Source organism: Cavia porcellus, unplaced genomic scaffold, assembly GCF_034190915.1.
Source record: "Cavia porcellus strain 051 isolate PalLab524CR breed Dunkin Hartley unplaced genomic scaffold, mCavPor4.1 scaffold_33, whole genome shotgun sequence".
In the NCBI taxonomy this organism is placed as follows: Eukaryota; Metazoa; Chordata; class Mammalia; order Rodentia; family Caviidae; genus Cavia; species Cavia porcellus.
Genome location: NW_026947516.1, coordinates 11,336,797 through 11,359,266, shown reverse-complemented (window position 1 = coordinate 11,359,266; position 22,470 = coordinate 11,336,797). Strand labels below are relative to the sequence as shown.

At 40.6% G+C, this 22,470-nt stretch overlaps 1 protein-coding gene across 2 annotated transcripts in view; it reads right to left on the bottom strand.

The window, feature by feature from the left end:
- The window catches only part of Wwc3 (WWC family member 3), a 107,458-nt gene that overhangs the window by 65,944 nt on the left and 19,044 nt on the right, over positions 1 to 22,470 (bottom strand). For both annotated transcript variants that reach the window (XM_063243023.1, XM_013144719.2), the window contains exon 2: positions 466 to 575. In XM_063243023.1, coding sequence (XP_063099093.1) covers positions 466 to 575 — 110 coding nt within the window. The remainder of the gene's footprint in view (positions 1 to 465; positions 576 to 22,470) is intronic.

Below are 22,470 nucleotides of genomic sequence, written 5' to 3'. Positions count from 1 at the left end.
ACATTGAGAAACAGTACTCCACACAGTTCTATAAAGGACACTGGTAAGGTCAGAGACCTATTGCCTTCTCCATACAGACACACACACACACACACACACACACACATATCAAAACCTTGGTATGTTAAAGTTAAATATACAAGAAAAAATGAAATTTTTTATCATGAGAAGCATTTCTGTTGCAGACTTCATGGGCAATTAATTCCTTATATTAAATATTACAACTCTGCATTTAACATAGTCATTTATTCTTCAGATGAGGTACAGATATATACTGCTTCAGTAACTGCTTCAGCCACTGAGAATCAGCTAATGAAAATTGCATATTAGATGTAGAAAACCTTGTTTAATATTTCATTGAACAGTGACAATTATTTTGCTTTACAAAACAAAGTTTTGGCATTTCTGAGATTCAACCTGAAAATGCAATCATGTGTACTGATGCAAACATTGTATTCTACTTACTATTTATGTGGTCCATATAATAAATTCCAATTTGTTTATCATATACAGTTTCCCATCCTAAAGGAAGTTCGTCCCCAACACAATCAGCAAAGGTCAATGGCTTCGTTATCCTGCAAAATAAAATTATGAAAACAAATTTGAAAGTCAGGTCAGTTTTGTATAATTTTGCTGAACTTAGACTCTAGTCTTATTACAAAATTATACACTGTCTTATCTAACTGCATTTGCCACAACTATTTGGTTGGAAAATTAATTCACCAGCTTTGCCTAAATATTAAGTGTGTTTGTACACTCACAATTAAGAACCTATCTCAAAGTATATTTTAAATACCAGAGAAAACAGATGTTGATAGTTACCAACAAAACAGGTAAAACAAGCATCTTCTTCCACCATTATGTTTAATGAAGCAATGCCTATGGAATGCAGCTTTTCCAGACTAGGAGAGCACCAAGGCTCTGTTCCCTCTCCCTGAGAAACATTCTCCCTCACAACTTTCAGTTTCCCTACAGTACACATGAAAATCTGCTTAAATTATACAAAATGTACCTATGGTATTTTCATCTACCAGTGATCATAAATTAATGAAGCATCCATTGGCCAAAAAGAGAAAAAACCAGGCAAGGCAACAATACAATGACATATCTTCTGAATACTTCCTGTTTTCTTTCTACAATTGGAATCAGAAATTTCAAAGGGTCCATTTTGTTTTTCTAGAGAAAAACATCAAAGGCACAATGTCTACAAACACCTCTCTTTGGGGAAAATCTGATTAAGGAAATTTTGGCTTGGCAGGAGATAGAAAAAGAAAAGGGTTTTCCATGGATTGAAGCAGTTTCCCCCTCCCCCATCCCTGTGATCATGTTGATTGACAAGACAGTTTTAGGGCAGCAGCTGTTATATAAAAGGGGCGCACCTATAATTGTCTGAGTCTGGGCAACTATCTCTTTGGTTGTCTCTATAAATGCACACTGACTGGTATGCATGGGAATCCGATAACCTAAATTTCACAAGCTCAATCCTCCCACTTCTTCTGTTCAAGTCCCTGGCCCCAGGAAAGTGAGACATCATAAGCGTGGCCAGGCCTCATGAGACTAGTATGAATTTTGAATATGTGATTTCCCCAAACTGGTTGGACCACAAGGCTATCTCTCCCCATGGTGTTGAGAAATTGATAAACACTATCAGAACAAGGCTGATTTTAATCTTCCTTTAATCTTCCTTTTAAATATATGGTTTTAAGAAGTCGGAGTCAGTATAAAAACAGAAATGCAAAGAAGGTAAGACAGGCTGTGGACATCCTCCTGAGGGTGACACACATTCGGTCCCATCCAGCAACACTGGCGTCTGCAGCAGAATCTCTTTACCAGTTAGAATGGTGCGACAATAGCATGGTTCCAGGTCAAACAGTTAGTGGCAGGGTGTTGTACATGATTTAGAACCTGAATAGGACCAAACCACAGCAAAAGTAGTCTTACTATGCAACATATTGAGTCCTGACTATATCTCTGCTATCCCAGCATAACAACACCATGAATAAACCTAGAGAAAAATGTCCAAATACAAGAACATTAAGCATATTTACATATATGATCTCATTTAACAGGTGAGAAACCCATCCTTAACTAACTAAGGTACTTTATAATCAACTACAATTAACCTAATTAACTTACTTTACAATTCAGAAGTGTTATAAAACTATTATGTTTCCACCTTTCCATTTTCTTTATAAAAACCTCAGGTTATTATAAAGATGTCCATATTCCTTTCTCTAAAATTAAATCAAGCAACATTTCCACCATTTTGTTGCATTTCTGTGTAGCTTTATGTAGAAGCCATGCATCTCATGCTTCTACTGCTTTTCTGAACAAACCACAGAGTTCATATGATCACATACAGAATCTGGCCTCAAATCATGCCAAGGAGGAGGAGTCACAACTCTTAGAGTCCAGCTAATGCCAACAAGGTCTCTATGACCACAGAAAAATGATCTAAATTCCTGAAGATGGTCTTAGACGTCCGGAGTGCTTGCCTGGTTCTCCTGAATCACTAGTTCTGGGAGAAGCCAGCAATGATATTGCAAAGACACTCAGGCGGCCCTGTGAAGAGGCCAGTGGATGTGGATTGTCTAATCCCTGTCAAGCCTTCAGATGACTGCAGCCCCAGTCAACATTTTTACCACAGTCAGGGCCCAAGAGAGAGCTACCCACCTAATCTCTTCCAAGTTTCTGAACCACAGAAATCACATGACACATTACTTACTGTCATTTGAAGCCACAAAATTTCAGGGTACAGCAACAGAGAACAGTCCCTAAGCCCTCGCATCTCTTCACAGCTCATCAGATGCTACAGCAGACATTTGTAATGAGAACCCAGGCTGCCATCTATGATCAGGTAGTGAAATGCCTAGAGAACTTTTAGTCCCACTCAAAAACATTAAAACAAACATATGCCACTCTTCTGACTTTTCTATCAGGATGGCACATTCGTACAACATCCAGGTAGTTGTGGTTTCACCGAACACAGACAAAGCCTGGAATAATTTTCAACCACCACATTGATAATGTGTGGATTTATACTCATTATCACTTGAAAATACTTACAGGACAGGAACTTTATGACTTCATCTAACATATGACATACTATAAATGAATATTCTAAACTATACCAGTGTCAAAAGAACAAAAGTGTTGGTGGGTTAACACTACTTCAGTAATGAATAAATCACATTAGATCAACTATTCAGTTTCGGAATCTATTTGATCACATTCCTGCAAGAGGTAGAGCTAATTATTTTCAGAAGGGCACCATCTGAAGTTCCTTTGGTGTTAGCTATTCAGGAAGAGCTGTTGTTCATTCGCAGCGAGGCCAGAAGCCACCAATGAGAAAACTCAGACATGGCTAGAGAATAACTCAGAACTGGCACCCTGAGGAAGGGGACAGGCTTTGACTTGGAAAACTGTCACAGTCTCTTATCTTGCCAGTTGCTATCCACTCACTTGCATGGAGACAATGACATTTAGACACTCTTCCTCAAGCCTAGTGGCACTGTATAAAGTGCACATCCCTGTGAAAAGTATACAAATCACTTGGGCTGGACTTGTCTTCCTCAAAACAAGACCTTCTAGCACTTTCAGCCTCAACTGCCTATCACCCTGCATGATACATGCATCTTCTGTCCCAGAAAGGTGAGCCTGTTCATCTATCTCCACCCTGGTAGCCCCGCCCCTCCCATCAGGCCAATTCCTGTTCTGAGTATCTCTCTGTCAATCTGTCCTTCACCTGAGGATAGGCTTCCTACCCCCCCCCTTTATGTTCAACTTCTATCAGATCAGCTCAACGACCATCTTCATGGTTCAGGAGCCACTTTAAATTTTCACAGCACTGTACTCACTGTACACAAAACTCCACTTCTGGTCACATTTACTATATTTATGCACATTCTCCACAGAAATAAAGCTGTTTTGTCTCCTTAAGGAACCAGAACCCAGCACCAATTCTTGGAAGTGAAGCAGGCTCTTGAAATAAAAGTCAGCCTAAAGTATATTTGCTTTATTCCTAAGTGAGTTCTTCTTGTCCTCACTGAGAAACCACACCCACAGTAGCCATGTAATACAACCATGCATCAAATTTTGGACAACTGGCCTTTTGTTTAAATTACACTGACACCTCTAAAGGTGACCTACAATGCTAGATTCATTTTTATGGATATATCCCAATCAACCAGTGGTCAAGTTCTTCACACAAGAAAAGCTCTCTTTAATTCTGTCCAGCATCATGTAGGCAATTGTAATATTTTACTGTTTTGTTTTCCATATGTTCATCAGCAAGAACACAGAACTAGCTCAGGGTAGAACAAGGATGGACCAAAAAGAAAAACCAAGAGGGCTCCCAACAGCGTGGCTTACAACTGGTTTAATGCACTATGTTCGTATTATTTATCAAAACAAAAAAAACTGGAAAAAAACAAAACTGCTAATACTAGCAGGAGAGTTGTGTAAACTTTATGCAGGTAAAAGAAAAGTGGAAATTGCTTGGTCTGGAGAAAGGTTAAGACCTTAGAAACATCAGGAATAAATCCAAGTCAAAGAGAGAAGAATAAATTTATTGGAACAGAACAGAAAGTTAGAAATACACCGAAGACTATGTGTAAAAGATAAGGCACAACTAGAGGTATTTAAATCTTTGTATGTTCTTCAAGAAAGGAGTTCTTCTTTCCTTTCACCTTCCTCTAGTGCACTTAAGGCCCTCAGCTCTTCCACAGTTACATGGTATACAAAAGCAATGGTCCATTATAACTTGTTTCCCTTACTACAAAATAAGAGAAAAATTAGAAGCCGAAATGACATTAATAAAAGCAGCAACCTAGAGAAAGCAGTAGCTTATTAACAAGCGAAAAGAGTCAGGAAAACTACAAATAACAAAACATGTGCACTCAAACCAGCCAGCCTTGGAATCATTTATTAAGAGATGAAAAAGACCCAGGTGCTCTCACCTTTCCCAGCACTAATGATGCACATCCCCAAAGACCACTGTGAATTATGCCTAATTTTAAATCTCCAAGCTGTTTTTGCAGCCCTACCAAAGCTATGGGACTTGTAATACTGTGATTAAACTTGTTCTTGGAGAAACAGTTTCTATTTTTCTAAAATGTGATTGATTTTTTTTTTATATTTGCTTTCACTAGTTCAGGTGGGAAGCACACAATTAAAACTAAAAAGCATAAAGTATTTCATTCTAAACTCTTCATCTGCTCAATTTCTCTATTTTGTTTCCTCCAACTGCAATGGGATTCCATACATTGATATTTCCCCCTGCTTTGTGCACAGAGATAAAATCACATATATTCTGTGCTGTCCACCACTCCATCCACTTCCTCCAGAGTATGTTCACAAACACCACTTATCTGCATAAGTGGACCTGCAAAGGAAGCTCCTAGGCAGGTCCAAGGTAGAACATTCTAGAATAGGCAGGGCCAGTGGATCAGCTAGTTTGGGCAGTTTCTTGTTTCTGATCTTAGAATTCTTTTTAATCTATGGAAAGAGATTAGATAATACAATTCCAACAAATAAAAACAATTCAATTTTGTCTTCTTACAAAAGCATGGTTAAACCTTGTAACTTTGAAGATTGCTTTTTTTCCCTAAACAATTAAAAAAAACCCTTCTTTTTAATTATCTAGTGGGGTTGGGCACAGTGGTGTGTGCCTGCAATTCCAGCACTTTGGGAGGCTGAGACAGGAGGATCGCTGTAAGTTGGCAACCAGCCTGGGCTACATACGGGAGTTCAAGGCCAGCCTGCACTACATAGTGAGACCCTGTCTCAAAACAAGTGTTGCTTGGGGCTGGGGATTTAGCTCAGCGGCATAAGCACCTGCCTTGCAAGCAGGCAGTTATGAGTTTGATCCCTGGTACCAATAAAAATGAAAAAGACAAAAACAAAAACAAAAACAAGTGTTGCTTTTGCTTAGGGAGGGCCATAGAAGGACACAGGATATGCAATAGGAGAAAGGAATCTGCAAAGGGAGAAAGAGGGAATCCAGCAGCAAAACGCTTACATACTGGTATTCTTCCCAATGGATGCCAGCCCAGGTTCTCGATTCTCATCTCCTCAAAAACTGGATGTCAGATTCTTCTTGACCACTCTATCCCATAGGCATCACACACAGAGTAGGGGACATTTTTGTTTCCATTACAGAAAGTTTAAGAAGTAGACCTAAATAGGACAGAAATGTCCATTCACATTGCTGTGCAAAGGCAACCACTACTCTTATTTTGGTGTATTTATTCTCCTTTTCACACTGCACTCTTTTTATTGATTTTTCTAATGTAGTCATACTTATATAATAAATGCAATTTTCCATTTGACTTTTTTACTTAATTTTAATGCATTTACTTATTAATTCATATCATGCATTGCTCTAAAAGTTACTAGAACTCTCCTATTGCTAAAGCATAATAGTTCTGTCTCCTTTGTCATTCACAATTTGTAATCCTCTCCTGGAAAAGGTGAACAACTCAAGCTCCTTGAAAATAAGTACTCCATCTACACTGCTTTTGATTCAGTCAGGAATGGGGTAAGAGGTAGGTGTTCGATAGTGTCTGCTACATAAATAACATGTAATTGTACAAATTGTTCACTCAAGGGATTAATGTAATTTATCTAAACATTCTCCAACTATTGACTTCAACATTAGTGCCAGATATTCATGAGTATAAATATCCATGGAAGTCACTCATTTTAGAAAATGGTTCAACAGTTCTCAAATAGGTAAACACAGTTCTTAACATTCAACCTTGCAAGACCTCTCTTCGGTGTGTAGAGAAGAGGTATGAAAACATTTGTCCTAATGAAAACGTATACATGAATGTTTAGAACAGCATTATTCTCAATTGCCAACAGATGAAAACAACTAACAACCACGAACTTATGAATCAAAGAAAACTTGATATATCCAGAAAAGGAGTACTATTGGGTCATAGAAAGCAATGAAGTACTGGCACATGCTCCAACATGGATGAACCTAGAAGTCATTGAGCAGTGTGGATGAAAGAAGCCAGGCACGAACATCATGTGTTACATGGCTTTTTCTACAGGAAAAATCCAGAAGAGGCAAATCCACGGAGACAGAAAGCAGATGAGTGGTTGCAGGGGCTTAGGGAAAGAGGGAATGAGATTGACTGCTAATGGCACAGGGCTTTCTTTTGGGAAAGGCATCTTCTTGTTATGTAACCAGTGGGCACAGTTGTGAGAGTTTGTGAAAATGCTAAAATACAGTAAACTATACATTGGTGAAAATGAAAGCTTATGCATGTTATATCTCAATATAAAAATAATGGAAGGAATATCTGTATATATAAAATGTATAAGCTCTATTTATAATTATTTTTAAGCGTCTCAGAACTAACTTTCAAGGTTAAAGGACATGAAAAGTTCCTCTGTATCTTAAACGTAAATTTTCAAACAGTAAAGTCAAAAGAATGAGGAATAAAATCACTCATGATCAAAGTCCTGAATTCATATTTTAACTCATTTTCTCTTTTCTTTTTCCTATAATTTTCCATAGCTGATATCATAGTGGATACAATTTCAAATGAAGATTTTTTTAGTTGGGTACTTCATGACTTTCAGCTCTCTCAGCATCGCTTTTTATGACCCAATATCTCCAGCATGTGCTAAAGATCACAATTTATTTTTTTACCAGGCACCTCCAGTCAATGATTAATGCATGTACCAAGTGTCTGCTCTATATTATAAATAATAAATATGCACTTATGGTAAATCCTTGATATATACTGTCAAAGTGCTTTATCATCACCTTACACTTCCACCAACAAAAGAAGAGGTCTTTTCTATGACCCTCTATGGATATGTTTAATGCATTTACTCAAGATCTCAAAATAAATCTATATTGACTAACAGCTTTACTGTTAGGGAACAAGCGGGTAAGGCACACAGTGTAAGCTAACTAGTGTTTCCAGAATGTGCATAATGTAGAAGACAATTGGCATTAACTGAGAAGTGCAAATAAACCACTTTCTTCACCCTCCACAATCACACAGAGATCCTGCCAGTGCAGATTCTTCTTAATAAATCACATTTCTTGGTCTCAACAGAGCAAATGAATACATTTTGCTAGCTGCTCTTTAAAAAGTAGAGCAATAAGAAGAGAGAATAAGAAAGTACAGGCCCTGACTTCTTTTTGTTCCCTTTCATCTGTTACATCCTGCTCAGCTCTTTAAGGGGTGGTCCTGGGCCATGTCAGCCCCACACCAGGTGAGCTGTTTATTGTCATAAACCCAGGGATGAGTCATTCCAGTCTTTTGTGGGGCCTCAGTTTCTTAATCTTTAAACTGGGGCTAATTAGTCTCATGGCATTTCATGTTAGCTGGCTATGGCCTCTTAAGCTACAGCATGGAAGCCAGCTCTAGTTCACTCCCCTTCCTGTAACCCTCTCTTTTCTCCAAACTGGCTTCAGACTGGATTCATGCCCTGTTGCTGAAAAAAAAAAAAAACTCTGCTAAATTGGTAGTTTTAAATAAATCAAATATTTTCGATGATATTTCTGGAAGTGAGACATCTAAAATGAGTCCCCAGGCTTTCTCTCCTATAGGCTCTATGAGAGAATCTGTTTCCTTGCCTTTCAAGCTCCTGCAGCCCTTCTGGTCCTTCTCGTTCTTCATCTTCAAAGACAGCCATAGCCAGATGGCTTTCCTTAGGATACTATCTCTCTAGCTGTCACTTTTCTGCTTTCCTATCTAATGTATAAGTAGTATGGTGATGACATTGGGCCTACAGGATCATCTCACCCTTGCAAGTTCCTTACCTGAATCACAACTCTAAGAAAGACCCTTTTGCCACATAAGATATCTTAAGTTTTACAGGGACTAGCACATGGACATCTTGTGGGCCATCATTCTGCCAACCACAAGAAAGTAGGAATACTGTGGAGCCTGAGGTGATGGAGAGCAGTGGGAGATAGTCAGTGCCTAGAAGTCTACCCCCTCTTTCCCAGCCTGGGCTCAGCAGGCTAACAGATCTGAGAGCAACTGTACCAAACTGTAGAAAAGCAGAGGTGAGGACCAGAAAGTGGGAGCAGAGAATAAAGTGTAAACACTGATTCAGGGCACACTTTATCAGAAGGTGGCCGGAGTAATCCTTTGGCACTTGGACTGTACTTTCCAGTCTCCTGGAACAAGATCTTTATAGTTCCATGCTTGTTTTTAATATGCTATTCGGAGAGGATACTCAATTTCAGTTCCAAACCAATCCTCAAGAAATCATAATGACTTCCTTCACCTTTTCGAAGGTACCTGGCTCCATTGTGAGTTTCCAAGCCCGCCCACCGGAACTTGGATACCTGCCCATTGTGGTTACTTATGTGGTGAATTCAACTCTGTGTGGTGTGCTACTTGCTTCTCCAAGCTTCTGGTGGCATAACATTCACATTGCAGAGGCAAGATTCTCACAGAACTTTGAGCAGCAGTCAGCAGATTCCCTGGGACTCTGATTGCCCCCAAAATGAAGTTGAGAAACTTTTGTTTGTCAAAATTTTAAACAGGAGCAAATGTGCAACAAACCTGCCATGTTAGTCCTAAACAGCCATTGAAATAATCATTCAAAACCCTCTTAGACAAAAATAAAATAAGTGTGGGGCTGGGGATTTAGCTCAGAGGCATAAGTGCCTGCCTTGCAAGCAGGTAGTCATGAGTTCGATCCCAGGTACCGATAAAAAGGAAAAAGACAAAAAAAAAAAAAAAAAAAGTGCCCACTTGCTTCAGATGTTGAGAATACCTACAGAAACCAAGCTAACAGTTGTCATTGAGACTAAATTCTAAAATTTGGGGTAAAGAATAATCACATCCAGAAGCCAGTCTAAACATTGTAACTGATATTAAATATATTCATGAAACATAAAGGTCATAATTAGTGATGAAGCCTTAGAACTGATCACTCTTAAATAATATCTGTGGCTCCTGTATGAAAATAAGTCTTCTTGAGAATTAAAAAACAAAAGCTATACTTTTTCAGTCTCCTACACAAAACTATCAGTTCATGGATAAGTTCCCAGATTGATGTGAAAAGCAAATGTTTCTCAGTGTCACCTCAAGAGAAAAGGCCATTTCAAGGTTTTATGAATGGCTGTAAATTAAAAAAGAATCAGAGGTAGATAAGCCCCTTTGCCCTAGGAGCACCAAAAGGTGCATTGCAGGAGATCTCTGGTCTCAAAGTCTTCAATGTAAAAAATGAAATGATGTCACTAGACACATCTTGGTGCTTTAGTAAAAGAAACTGTACTGATACTCTTTAACTCTCAACCAGGTACAGTTTACTGAAATTTTTCAAAATTACCATATGCCTCTCAAGAACACAGCTCCTCATAGCACTGCACATGTCTTCCTCAGCCTCAACCTGCAGAGCCAAATGGTGGTATTCTCCAGGGCAAAGCTTTTCACAGTGAAGCAATGGGCCGGCCAGCCTGAGGGAGCTGGGGAAACTATTCATAGGCAATATGTTTGAGTTCAAAAGTCAGTGCTACTCATATCCCAGGAGCAGTTTCACTCAGGTCACAAAACTCCAGTTAGCAGAATGTCAAATGCATCTTTCAATAGCCAATAACTACCAGTCATCCCAGCCAATATTTAAAGGCTGCCTCCCATAAGTCAGCACTCAACAGTACTATGTGCCCCTGGAGACCCGAAGAGGATCACATACTTCCCAGCCTCCACTGCAGCTGAGTAGAGCCCTGTAATTGGCATCTAGCCAATGGAATGTGGGCTAAAGTAATGTATGGTCTGAGCCTGAGCCATAAGCTTATGGCAGGACCTCCATGCCTCTCCTCTTCCTTTGCTTATTGGTCAAAATAAGTGGCCCCAGTGGAGGATAGCAAAGCTCCAAAAGACAATGAACCATACTGTGAAAGAAGCCTGTGTCCCTGTATAACTGTGTGGATCAGAGGGTCTTGGAAGTTTCTCCACCACCTATTTTAAACTGACATGAGCAAGTAACTTCTAATGTCCTAAACAGTTGAAATTTTGGATCTGTTTGATAACTAGCTGGCTAATACACTTGGAGAACTGCAAAAAAGGGGGAAAAATGAAAATCTGTGAAAAGTCTGAACATTTAATCTCATCTGATGAGGCAAGTATCTTTAGTGATACACAAAATAGTTAGCCAAGTATAAACGTTTTTTGGAGATGACTTAGTGATTTGTTCTTCTCCTCACTCTGAGGTCTTGGAGCAGGGGATAAGACCAGTGTCTATATTTTTATTACAGACAGTGCTTCTGGCTTGCTACTGCAACCATTCTTTAACATGGCCACCTCCCCTACTAGTCCATGGATTTTTGAAAGGATGCTGTTCCTCGGATCACCTTTCTAAGCCAGAGTTCTCAGCATAACAGGACTTCATTAAAAGGTTTGATAAACTAAGAGCTGGGGATTTAGCTCAGTTACATAAGCACCTGCCTGGCAAGTGCGAGGTTGTGAGTTCGATCCCCAGTACCTACCAAAAAAAAAAAAAAAAAAAGTTTCGATAAACTAATCCAGCCAAGTTCAGAAATTGATGCTATTGAAAAACCAGGATGGAGCCAATTAATAGTCAATAAAAAAATTGGAAAGAAAAAGAATGGACAAAGAAAAGATCATTTTTGAATTTAAGATCACAAGATTTAGACAATAAGAAAAGCAGGACCTGGAAGGCCAGGTTACTACAAGGTTAATCATCCTCTGAAAATCTCTTTGCATAGACCTAGCCTTAGAAGGAAGAAAGGCTATTCAGCCAGCTATAAGAGCTAGGTGAAATACTGATGAAGACCTCCTCTATCATTTTGTTCCAATTCTGTACTAACCAAGCCTACTTAGGATGTATTACATGGTTTCTTGTATGTAGGCCTGTCCACCTGCAAGGAAGTGTCCAGAGAATACAGAGAGGCAGGATCTTGGCAAGATGTTCTCCCCTCCAGCAAAGAATAAACTATCCCAAGAAAAATGAGGCAAGAGGCATTCAGGAAGACCAGCAAACTTTCCAGGCTCTGCTTCCCTGATGATGTGATCCAACCGGTTCTCAAACATGTTCAGGCACTGGTGTAATGGCACCCAGGAACTGGTGACTGAATAGATATAAGGTCCCTCCAACCATATTATATTGAGTCATAGGCATAGATAGCAATCATTTTCTTCAACATAAAGGAAGACTCAGGACAAAGCAAGGAAACTATCTTTACAGCACTTAGTAACACTGCTGCCCTGAGAGGATGACTCGGTCTCACTGCACCTCTCTTTCCTCACCTGGGTGAGGAAGTGGTGGGGCAGGAAGGCAGAAACTGATGCCAAGATTTCTGGAACTTACTACATACTCCATAAATGATTGCTTTCCTCCCATGTTATTCATTTTCCTCTAAACACCAGGAAAATATCATTATTATTCTGATTTAGCAGTATGATACTGTATGAGTTGAACAGTTTAAAAGCACACTGACCTCAAGCCAAGATGCCAGGCTACCACCCAAAGGAAACCACACCCAGAGGGTGCTCGACCAATTGCAGCCATTAGTCTGGGTGTACCACCCAACAGTGGGGAGGAAGGAGTTTCTCTGCAAGCCCATCAAACTCATGCACCCAAGATGACAGGAAAACACACTGTCCTCCAAACACATTGACAGCCATAGATTTAATTCAAAAACTTCATGTGCCCATACTTAAAATAGTAACAAGAAACAGGTGGAATTTGTTTTAAAAATATACCATAATCAACCCAATATGTCAAAAATAATTTAAAAATTTAGTGACTTTGAGAAAGATCTAGCTCTCTACTACCTACCTCCTTTGATTTTGCTCTTTATTTATGCATTGTGTTTCTCATATAAGAAAAACCATGCTATATTTAAGCTCGTGTGTCTGATTCATTTCACTTACAATTATAGTCTCATTGTGCATCGATTTTCCCACCAATCCTCAAGAAATAAAAGGGGGTCAAGAGATGGATGGAGTGAGCAGGAAAGGAAGGGAAAGGAGATTTTAAAAGATACATTGTGCATATGTACTAATTCCCCACAAGGATTGTAAACATTATGCATTACAAAATAAGTACTAATAAAATAAATTAAAAGGGAAATAAAGAAAATAAAAGGAGACAGCAACTAAAAAATATAGTAACTATAAAATTGTAACTGGGATGTTTTGGCACAATGTCTTTAAAATCTGGTGTGTGTGTGTGTTTTACACGCTGAGCTTTTCCACTTCGTATTTACTGGGATTCAAGCACTCTGTGACATGTGGCTAGAACTAGTATACTTTCACTATCTGGGGACTCAGCTAGCCATTTGATTCTCTGACTGATTACAGTGAAATCCACCCAGCTAAGGCTGAGACCACTTAAGAAATATCAGACCACAGAAGCTGTCCTCCACAAGCTCCTGATAGGAATTCTGAAAGAATCAAGTTTCTGAGACCACAAAGCCACATGCACGGAGGGAACTCTTGGCTTCTCTTGGCTCTGAGCCTTCATATGCTTTTGCAGAAGTCCACAGGAAACTTTATCCCCAAATTTGGCTTGTTGTTCCTCTTTACCATGCTGCCCTTCTACTCCCTTCCCACTCACATCCTAATGCTTCTTCTAAGATGTGGTCCACAGTCCTCCTCTCCTGACTCAGCCTGCCAGCAGGAAACAAACTGCTCTTTCTTTGGCCATTCTCAGCACTTGATCTGTTCCATGACATTTATTAAACAGTAGGCAAAATGTGGTTGTTTGCTCATGCCACATCTCCCCTAGGACTGGTGCCTTCAGGGCAAGACTGGCATCCCATGGAGCTCCAAGGTATGCCCAGAAGGTACTCTGTCATGTACACAGGATGAGTCACTTTACTTGGTCAATGTTGAACTGTCTGCCACCCAAATGTATGTCCATGGCAGCTCTGGAGCTGTTTTTAGATGGTGCTGGTCTCAAGAGAATATATTCACGAGCAGGTGTGTAGATCTGAGGTTCAAGATTGGACTCGAGCGAGAAGAGGCTGTGGCATGACAGATGCATGGCTTCCTCTTCAGGGACTGGACACAACAGGTGCTCAGGATCTGTTTACCATCACCATCGGAAACGTGGGCTTGTCGAGTTAGGAATGGCATCCTGGATGCACAGAGCTAAGGGACAAAGGAGCCAGTGCAGGCTGGAGGGCCCTCACAAGGAGGTCCCCAAGTCGGCTCTGAGCCTTCATTGTACAGCTGCCTCACCCACCACGTGTGCACAAGCACCTACGTGAGTCCTCCCCCAGGGCTCCAGACCTAGCTGGCTGGCCCCCAGAGACAATCCCAGCCACTGCTGCTCATTCATTTGGGAGGATGGAGAAATGATAACAGAGGAGAGTCTGACTTCTGAAACACACCTTTTCTCAAAAGAAGTAAGCAGGCCAGTGGCCAGAGGACTAGAGCAGAGGATGGTGAGAAGCTACAGGAATGTTATAAAACCTAACTGTGGTGATGGTTATGCAACTGGATCAATTGACTAAAACTCACCCAATTATATACTGAATGCATTTTGTGGTATGGTAAATTATACCACACTAGAGCTTCTTTGAAAAATATACACTAACATTCAGATCCCTATTATTTCATGGGAAGTCAGTTGGAAACAATGTCAGGGTTCCATTTCCTAGGGAACACTTGGAGAAGCTACTGCTAGATTCACTGTCCTTTAATTCACTTTAAGCTGAGAGATGCACCTGGAGATTTTGATATGTAAAGTCTAAGTGATGGCTAATATATATGGCAGAATATCTTCCAAATATCTGAACATGTATTGAAACATTCTCTAAACTACTGGTTTTAGATTCTCTGTATTGACCAACACATCACTCTCTATCAGAGCTCTCACAGTATAGCAACAACCAGCAGTGAGCAATGAAATCAAATGAGTAGGTCCCCAGAAATGTTTTATTTTAAAAAGCAATATTAGAGGATATCACACTTCACGGTAGCATGGTATGTACTCTCATGAACTTGTGTTTTGGTTGTGCATATGATATAAAATAGTCTGTTACTTTTGGTAACAACAGTCGTTGGAAACAGATGCATCTGTAGCTATACAGTTGCACCTAGAATCCATGGAGGATTGGTTCCAGAACATATACGGATACCAAAATCCACTGATACCTAAGTCCCTTACAGAAAATAATGTGGTGTTTGCATATAATTGCATATAATTTATACACATCCTCTTGTATATGTTAAGTCACATTTAGTTTATTTATAAAAGCTAACACAATGTCCTGCACTGTCATACTGCATTGCTTAGGGAAGAAAGACATGATAGTGACTTGATTCTTGCTTTCTTGCAGATCACCAGAGGAGACAACTGTTGCAAAAATCTTTATACAGACTAGGAGTCTGTGTAAAGTGTTAGCTTTCAAATATTTCCAATCCAAGGTTAACTGAACCTGCATGTATAGACCCACAGATACTAAGGGCTGATGGTACACATAATTACCCAGACATAGAAACACTGAAATATACAGTACACAGGGTCACTTGCTAGATATGACCTTTCTGGTTTTGCAACCACAACTACAACCATGTAGCCACATTTGCCAATTCTACAGCAAAGCCCAGCACTGTGCTTGGTCAAACAGGAAGAACCCATTTAATCACCATAACTGGATCCAAGCTGGAGGTATAGCTCAGTGTACATCACATGCCCAGCACATGTGAGGCCCTGAGTTCAATCCTCATTTTACCTAGAAGGAAACTGATCTCAGGGACATAGACCTAAGAAGTAGTGAGCAAAAGACACAGGTGAGGGGAGTGGAAGACTCAAAAGCCTGCATCCAGAACCAGGAACCTCCCTGTATGTCCACCAAGGAGTGCAGGGAAAGAACTGAAAGCTGACTCCACAAGTCATTTAGGAATAAGCATAATATGCACCATAATCTGCTTTTAAATAATAATTTCATCCACCTTACTCTCTTGCCAAACCTCAAATGATGATTACTGTGCAGAGTAAGGGAAGTTACCGGCCAGAATTCTACTTTTAACGTCAAAATGCTAGAAGGGGATCTTAACGTGGACCTTTCAAAACAAAATACAGCATTATGACATTTTGGCTCTTAATTTACTATTGAATACAAGAGACAGGAAGAGATATTTAAAAATTAAAAGGGGAGGTTTTAAGGAAGGATTTGGGGAAAAAAGAAACAAATAACAATCGACGGAAGAAGTAAATTCAACTGAAATGGAAGAGGAAAACCACATTGGCCAAGGAGAGGGAAGAGACTGAACAATAACATTCTTTAGAAATGGCATCACAGGGGAGGCGACCTAGGACGGTCCAGCCATCTCCAGACAACCAGCAGTAGTCATGTCACAGTCCTATGGGTTCTGTAATCTCAATGGAAACTTTTCAAATGCTGCTAAGATTTAGTTCTCCCTTTCATATTGGAGCCTGGTGGCAAATTTCTGCACTAGGCTTCTATGAGTAAGAGTGTTTATTACCTGGGTTTTCTGTTTTTTGTTTTGTTTCATGAGAATTCTATTATTTATAGATGCAATTTTACGCGTATCACCAGATGAATCCATGAACAAAAGCATAAGGGGGAAAATGACAAATATCTCTAACATCTCAGAACAGCAGCTCTTTTCAGGGCTTGGATTTCCTTGGGAATCTGAGACAAGCTATCAATCTCCTTTCTAGAAAAATGTGCCTACATGCATACCCAAATTGCTGCTAGTCTGGGAATTCCAGTTTCAGGAAGCCAGTTCCCAAAGCTCACCGCCCAGGGGCAGAGCCACCCAGGTAAACAAGCACTGCTCTAGGTGGAAGGGCTGGTTTTTAAAAGAGGCACCAAGGCCCAAAGGAACCTGCCTGGGAGTACAAGGAGGAAGAGAAAGACACCTGAACTTTGCAGAGCCAGTCCCACGTGGACTGGGGACATGCCCTCACCCCATCCAGGTGGGGCAAGGGCCGGCCTGATGAAAGGAAGCCTTCCTAAGAAAGCATGGGATGTCCTGACAGGGAATACAAGCTGATCTCTGCAGGTGGCACAAAGCCACTGAGGAATGTGAAGCGGGGCGTGTCACTGGCAGATCTGCTTTGTGAAGGAGCCCTTGGGCTGCAGAGAAAATGGACAGCAGACAGAGATGCAGCACGCAGCTCGGGCAGGAGGGAGCCTGCTAGCAGAGCAGGGCCTGAACCATGAGGCCAGAGCTAGCACTGGACCCTGGATAGCCATGGAAGAGATGAAGTCATTCACCAGGATCCTGACCAAGAGAGAGGTAAACAACATCAGCTCAGCTTTTGCCATCGCAAGAATAACAGGTATTCTCATGCTTACTTTGTAAGCCTTGCTCTTCATTCCCATGCCCTCAATGGTTCTCCCTCTAAGTGATACCAGAAAGATACTGAGTGTGCACTTCGGTAATGTATACATGCCCACCAAAGTGGGAACTCCTAGTCTGTGTAAAGATTTTTGCAACAGTTGTCCCCTCTGATGCTCTGCAAGAATCAGGTCACTATCACCTTCCTAGTACCCCTAGTTGAGGCTCAACACAAAGGGGTGCAAACCATCAAAAATGAATCAGTTCAGGAATTACTGGGCTGGGCTTGGGACATCGTTTATAAGTTATAATATAAATACTGACTTATAATATTGTAAGTCACTCTCAAAATAATAAATGGGCACTGGTGCAGAGACTCATTTTTCTCAATATCAAATCACAAGAATTATAAAATAAAACCCTCAGAATAGCACTGTGGGCAACAATGCTTGACTGAAAACACCTAAAGGCCAGGCACACCAATAGCCCTTGGGTGTCTTGAAAGCCCCAAATTTGTCCTTTAGAATTGAAAAGAATCTACCTTCCCTCTTGAATGAGCACAGTACATACTCTGTAGCATAACAATCACTTCAAATCCTACACTGTGTAGAACACAGGCCAGTATACATACATCGCCATGTGCAATGTGCCTTTCCATTCCTTCATCCTCCTTAGCCCAGTGCCATCCCATTGTGCTAGGTCCTGGGTGACAAGACAACTGTGATCCTTAACTGTGTCTGCAGAGTCTGGTGGGGTTATCTGAAGACACTTGGCCTTCAATGAAGAGCAGAGCCTTGGGATCAGAACTGCTTGGGCCTGTGGGAAATCTGCCTCTCCAGGAAAAGGGGGCTATGCATGCATAGGGGGACAAGATATTTTGAAATACGGTCATTTCTGGGTTTAGAGAAATGGGCTGGTGCTTTGGAAGATACAAAGACAAAAAGCCTGTATCCCTGAAGTCTCATTCTCTGTGGCTGGATTGCCAAGCCATGTCAGAAAGCATGGGCTTTCTTGGTTTCTAGATATTCTATCATGTCTTCTCTGCCACTATGAAGCACACTTTGGACATACAAGGTTTGCATCCGCACCATTGTTCCAGTGATATGGGTGGCCAGGCAGTTCTCCACATAAGCAGGTCCCATTTACCTCACAGTTCCCTTTAATGGCCATATTGAACTCTTTGAAGAGCGTCCACACTGTGACCCACGAGGAAACTAATTTTACGCCAACACACACAATCTGTCTCAGGTGACTTGGCCCAGTGAGCGTGGGCCAGCCCAAGAGTTTTCTGTGTTACTTGGGCCTCCACCTACGTCTCACTGCTGGTACTGAAGAGGCTCAGTGTGGATGTCAATGGCCTTCCAGATGCTTAAGAGTCCAGAAATTTTTCAAAGGGTAGAGATGGATACAGGCAGGGATGGATGGACAGACGGATGGAAGGATAAACACAAGGACAGATGGAAAGATGTGAACAATGAAGACACTTGTTCTGGACAGGATGTTAGTGGTGCTGCTGATAATCATGCCATGGAGAGGTTATCTATGATGTTTATCAGCCATCTCAGCAACAGCCAGGAATCGAGATGGGCTTGGCTACCAGAGAGACTGCAGTCTGACCCAAAAGGGACACAGAAATTGCAATGAAATGAAAGAAGGTTTAGGATTCTACAGGATGTTACCAAGACATATTCAGATATGAACATAAACTGAATATTTTTCAAGAAAATGAAAGAATTAATCTGAAAGCACTTATTAAAGTTGCCACACTCATCACAGGCCCAGGGACAAGATAGTCTGATGGGTGTCAGAGGAAAACCTTTTCGCAGAGCCATGAGAGTGATGATGCTTCCCCAGTCGGCCTGAAAAACAGAACACTGAGTCAAAGATTATTCTCTAGCCTTACGATTTCATGCAACTTGCCTTGCTATAGTTAGGACATGTGTAGGGTCCCCCACCTCTTTCCTTTCCTACTTCTCCCTTTCAGAATGGAAATGTTTGTCAGGTGCTTGTCTCACCATTGAATTTTGGAAGCGCAAGGCTTGCCTAGTTTTGTAGGCTCACAGCTGGAAAAGAATTTTGACTCGGAATGAATCATACTTGAAGTCTCAGTCACACCTGATTTAGATGATATTCAGAAGACACTCTGGACCTTAGACTTTAGAATTGGTGCTGGAATCAGTTAAAGTTTCAGAGACTGCTGAGATGGAATAAATGTATTATGTACAGAAGAAGGACATGCATTTTTAATCTAATACTACATCTCTGCTTTCTTAAGTATATGCATTAGTTTGATTATAAAACATTTCTGACTTCCTATCAGTGTCTGTGATACATAATAATTACAGTCATTTTGGGGAACTGATGGTCACTGGTGGAATGCTGCAGAATGAGCTGTGTCTCCTCCAAAATTCATGTGGATGCCTTAACCCCCAATACCACTATAAATGGTGTTACAACCTATTAAGAGGTGACAAAAGTTAAATAAGGCCATAGTGGGTTGCTGCTCCTAGAAGTCTGGGGTCCTTATAAAAATAAGGAAAAACAGAGCCTGTGCTCTCTACCTTGTGAGGACACAGAAAGCATCTGTCTACAAACCAAGGAAAGTCCATACAAGGAACTGACTTTGCCCAGCCTGGAGCCGAGACTTAAGGTCTACAGAACTGTGAGAAAATAAAACATGTGTTGTTGAAGACCTCAAGCTGGTGGTACTTGGTCGTAACAGCTTCAGGAAAACAGACTGTATGGCTTCAGGGAGTTAAGTGCAGTAGGATGACCCTCAACCCTTACAGAAAGGAAAACAGGTAAAAGGAGGGGGGCAGAGATAGGTAGAGACTGTGAGCAAAAGGTCAGCAAAATGTCCCAAGCATCATATATTTTAAGGCCCAAAGTATTTTTTACTCCTTATCACCCCTTATTTAATGCAATATAATATGTATAATACTAATAGCTATAATAAATTAATTTAACCTAATACTACATCTCCATTTTAAGTTTATGCATTAGTTTGACTATAAAACATTTCTGTCTTCTTATTAGTGTCTGTGGTACATAATAATTTCAGTCACATTGGGGAACTGATACATATACACATGCATCTTAAGCATTTTTATTTTCCCCTTCCTTTTCCCACCCTTCCGTCTCCTCCCACCCTTGGATCAGATCTCCTTCCCATCTCCACAAAGTTCACCTCCTGAAGATCAAAAATCTTAAAAGACACCGACACTCTTCAATTCACATTTTTGGTTATCGTAATGGCACGTAGGAAGTACCCTTGGCATCCCAGTGGATGAGGGTCAGGGAGGCTGCTAAACATCTTCAGAAGCACAGGAAGACAGACTCCACTACAGAAAATACTCCAGCCTCAAATGCCTATCATACCACCTATGGAAACATTTAAAATATGTAAAGAGCTTAATGTATCTGCAGAAGTGCATCACATTACTGTTTACAACAACAGGAAAAAGGAAACATGTCAAATGTCCAGTGATAAGGATGAGATCCCTATGATACCGCACATCAGCAATCATTCCACAGTTACTCATTGAATACCTGCTTCATGTGAAATTCTGCTGGGATGCCATGGATAGAGCAGAAACCAAAGCAGAATTCCTGTCCTTTGGAAGCCTTCCTGGAATAACTTCTGAAGCATGTTTAGGGAGATACTGTAGAAACATGGGGGTGCTTCATTCAATGATCAGGGAGAAAGTGAAGCTATAAAGTTCAAATATGCTCAGCTATTGCTTCTTTTGTTGACAAAAAAAGATAAGACGCCAAAATGCATCTGTAACTGTGAGTGGAATGGATGGGAAAATAAAAGGAACCATATTAAAAAAAAAGAGTTTACCTAGAATCCAACATGGCCTTCTCTTCCCATGATTCCTGTGGGCAAGTGGGATCATCTCAGAATGCCTTCCTTTCCTCATTCTGCTTCCCTTTGCCTCAGAAAAGGGTGAGCCAGTGGTGAAAGCCAAAACTGGACAACTCCAAAGCTACCCATGCTACCTCCACCAGCAGATGTGTTCTGTCTGGATTGCTGTGTTGGCCCTTGGGATGTTCTACTAAGACCTGTATGGGTCATCAACTCAGCAGATTCCATTTCAAAATCTGGTAATTCTAACTCTTGAAAATCAGAAGAGTTAGTACATGGGAATTATAGTACCCAAAGACAAAAACTGGCTAAGTTTGACTAGGGCTGTCACTTTCAAAGGGGCTGCTCAACAGCTCACCAAAGTTCCCACTCCTTGCTACCTCTGACATCTGACCACTTGGTTGCAGGCCCAGCCCTAATGGGCACCTCAGTTTGTAATGATCACTCCAAGGTGAGGCAAGGTAGGACCCAGGCCTATTCTCTACGTAAGAATACATTCTTATGTAGAAGGGACCAGCAGAGAAATGGTATGTGCAGAGTTCCTGCTAGACAAGGCATGCATGAAACTTGGTTTAAATGATGCTCACAAGCCTCAGGAATGTAATCTTGGCTAAGGATGAGAGAAACGGTAGACCCCACCCTAGCAAAATCTCTACAAAAACTCCGAAGTGCTATTCACTTGCTTAAATATTCACTGCAGGAAAGCAATTTGAGATGCTCAGTGCTGGGAGTTAACTTCAAGGAATTCAGCTATACCAGGGAGCAAACAAATAACAAATCACCACTACACTACAGATTCACCCAATGGGAGGGGCACATACAGAGAGCTATAAAAGCTGAGAAGAGGAAGCTGTTCAATATAAACATAACTTTTTTATGATCAGGAGAACATCACACCTTTATCCTCACATTTACTCCTCACTCCTCTCCAAAAATGTAATACAATAATATCTATAGCTAATCTATTTTTTTCTTTTTCTTTTTGAAACTTCAATATTTCTAGCTTCCAAAGCTTATCTGTCCAAGCTTCAGGAAAGTGTTGAGATCATCAACAATATTCATTCATTATTGTGAGCAAGATGAACGCTGGCCAGGGATATTTGGATTCACCCAAGGATTTGGACTTAATTTGTCTGGCGTGGAACACAGACAACAGTATTTCTGAAATGCTGAAATGCTTTTTAGGTAATTCAGATTTGGGTTGAGAACTACTTGCACAAATGATGCTCAAAAATAAATATTCAACAGTCTCCCAAAAACTTGGTGTCTAAGTAGAGACAGAGGCTTCTAAGTAAGCAGAGTCAGGAAATGTGATACTGTGATACAAAAAGCAATATA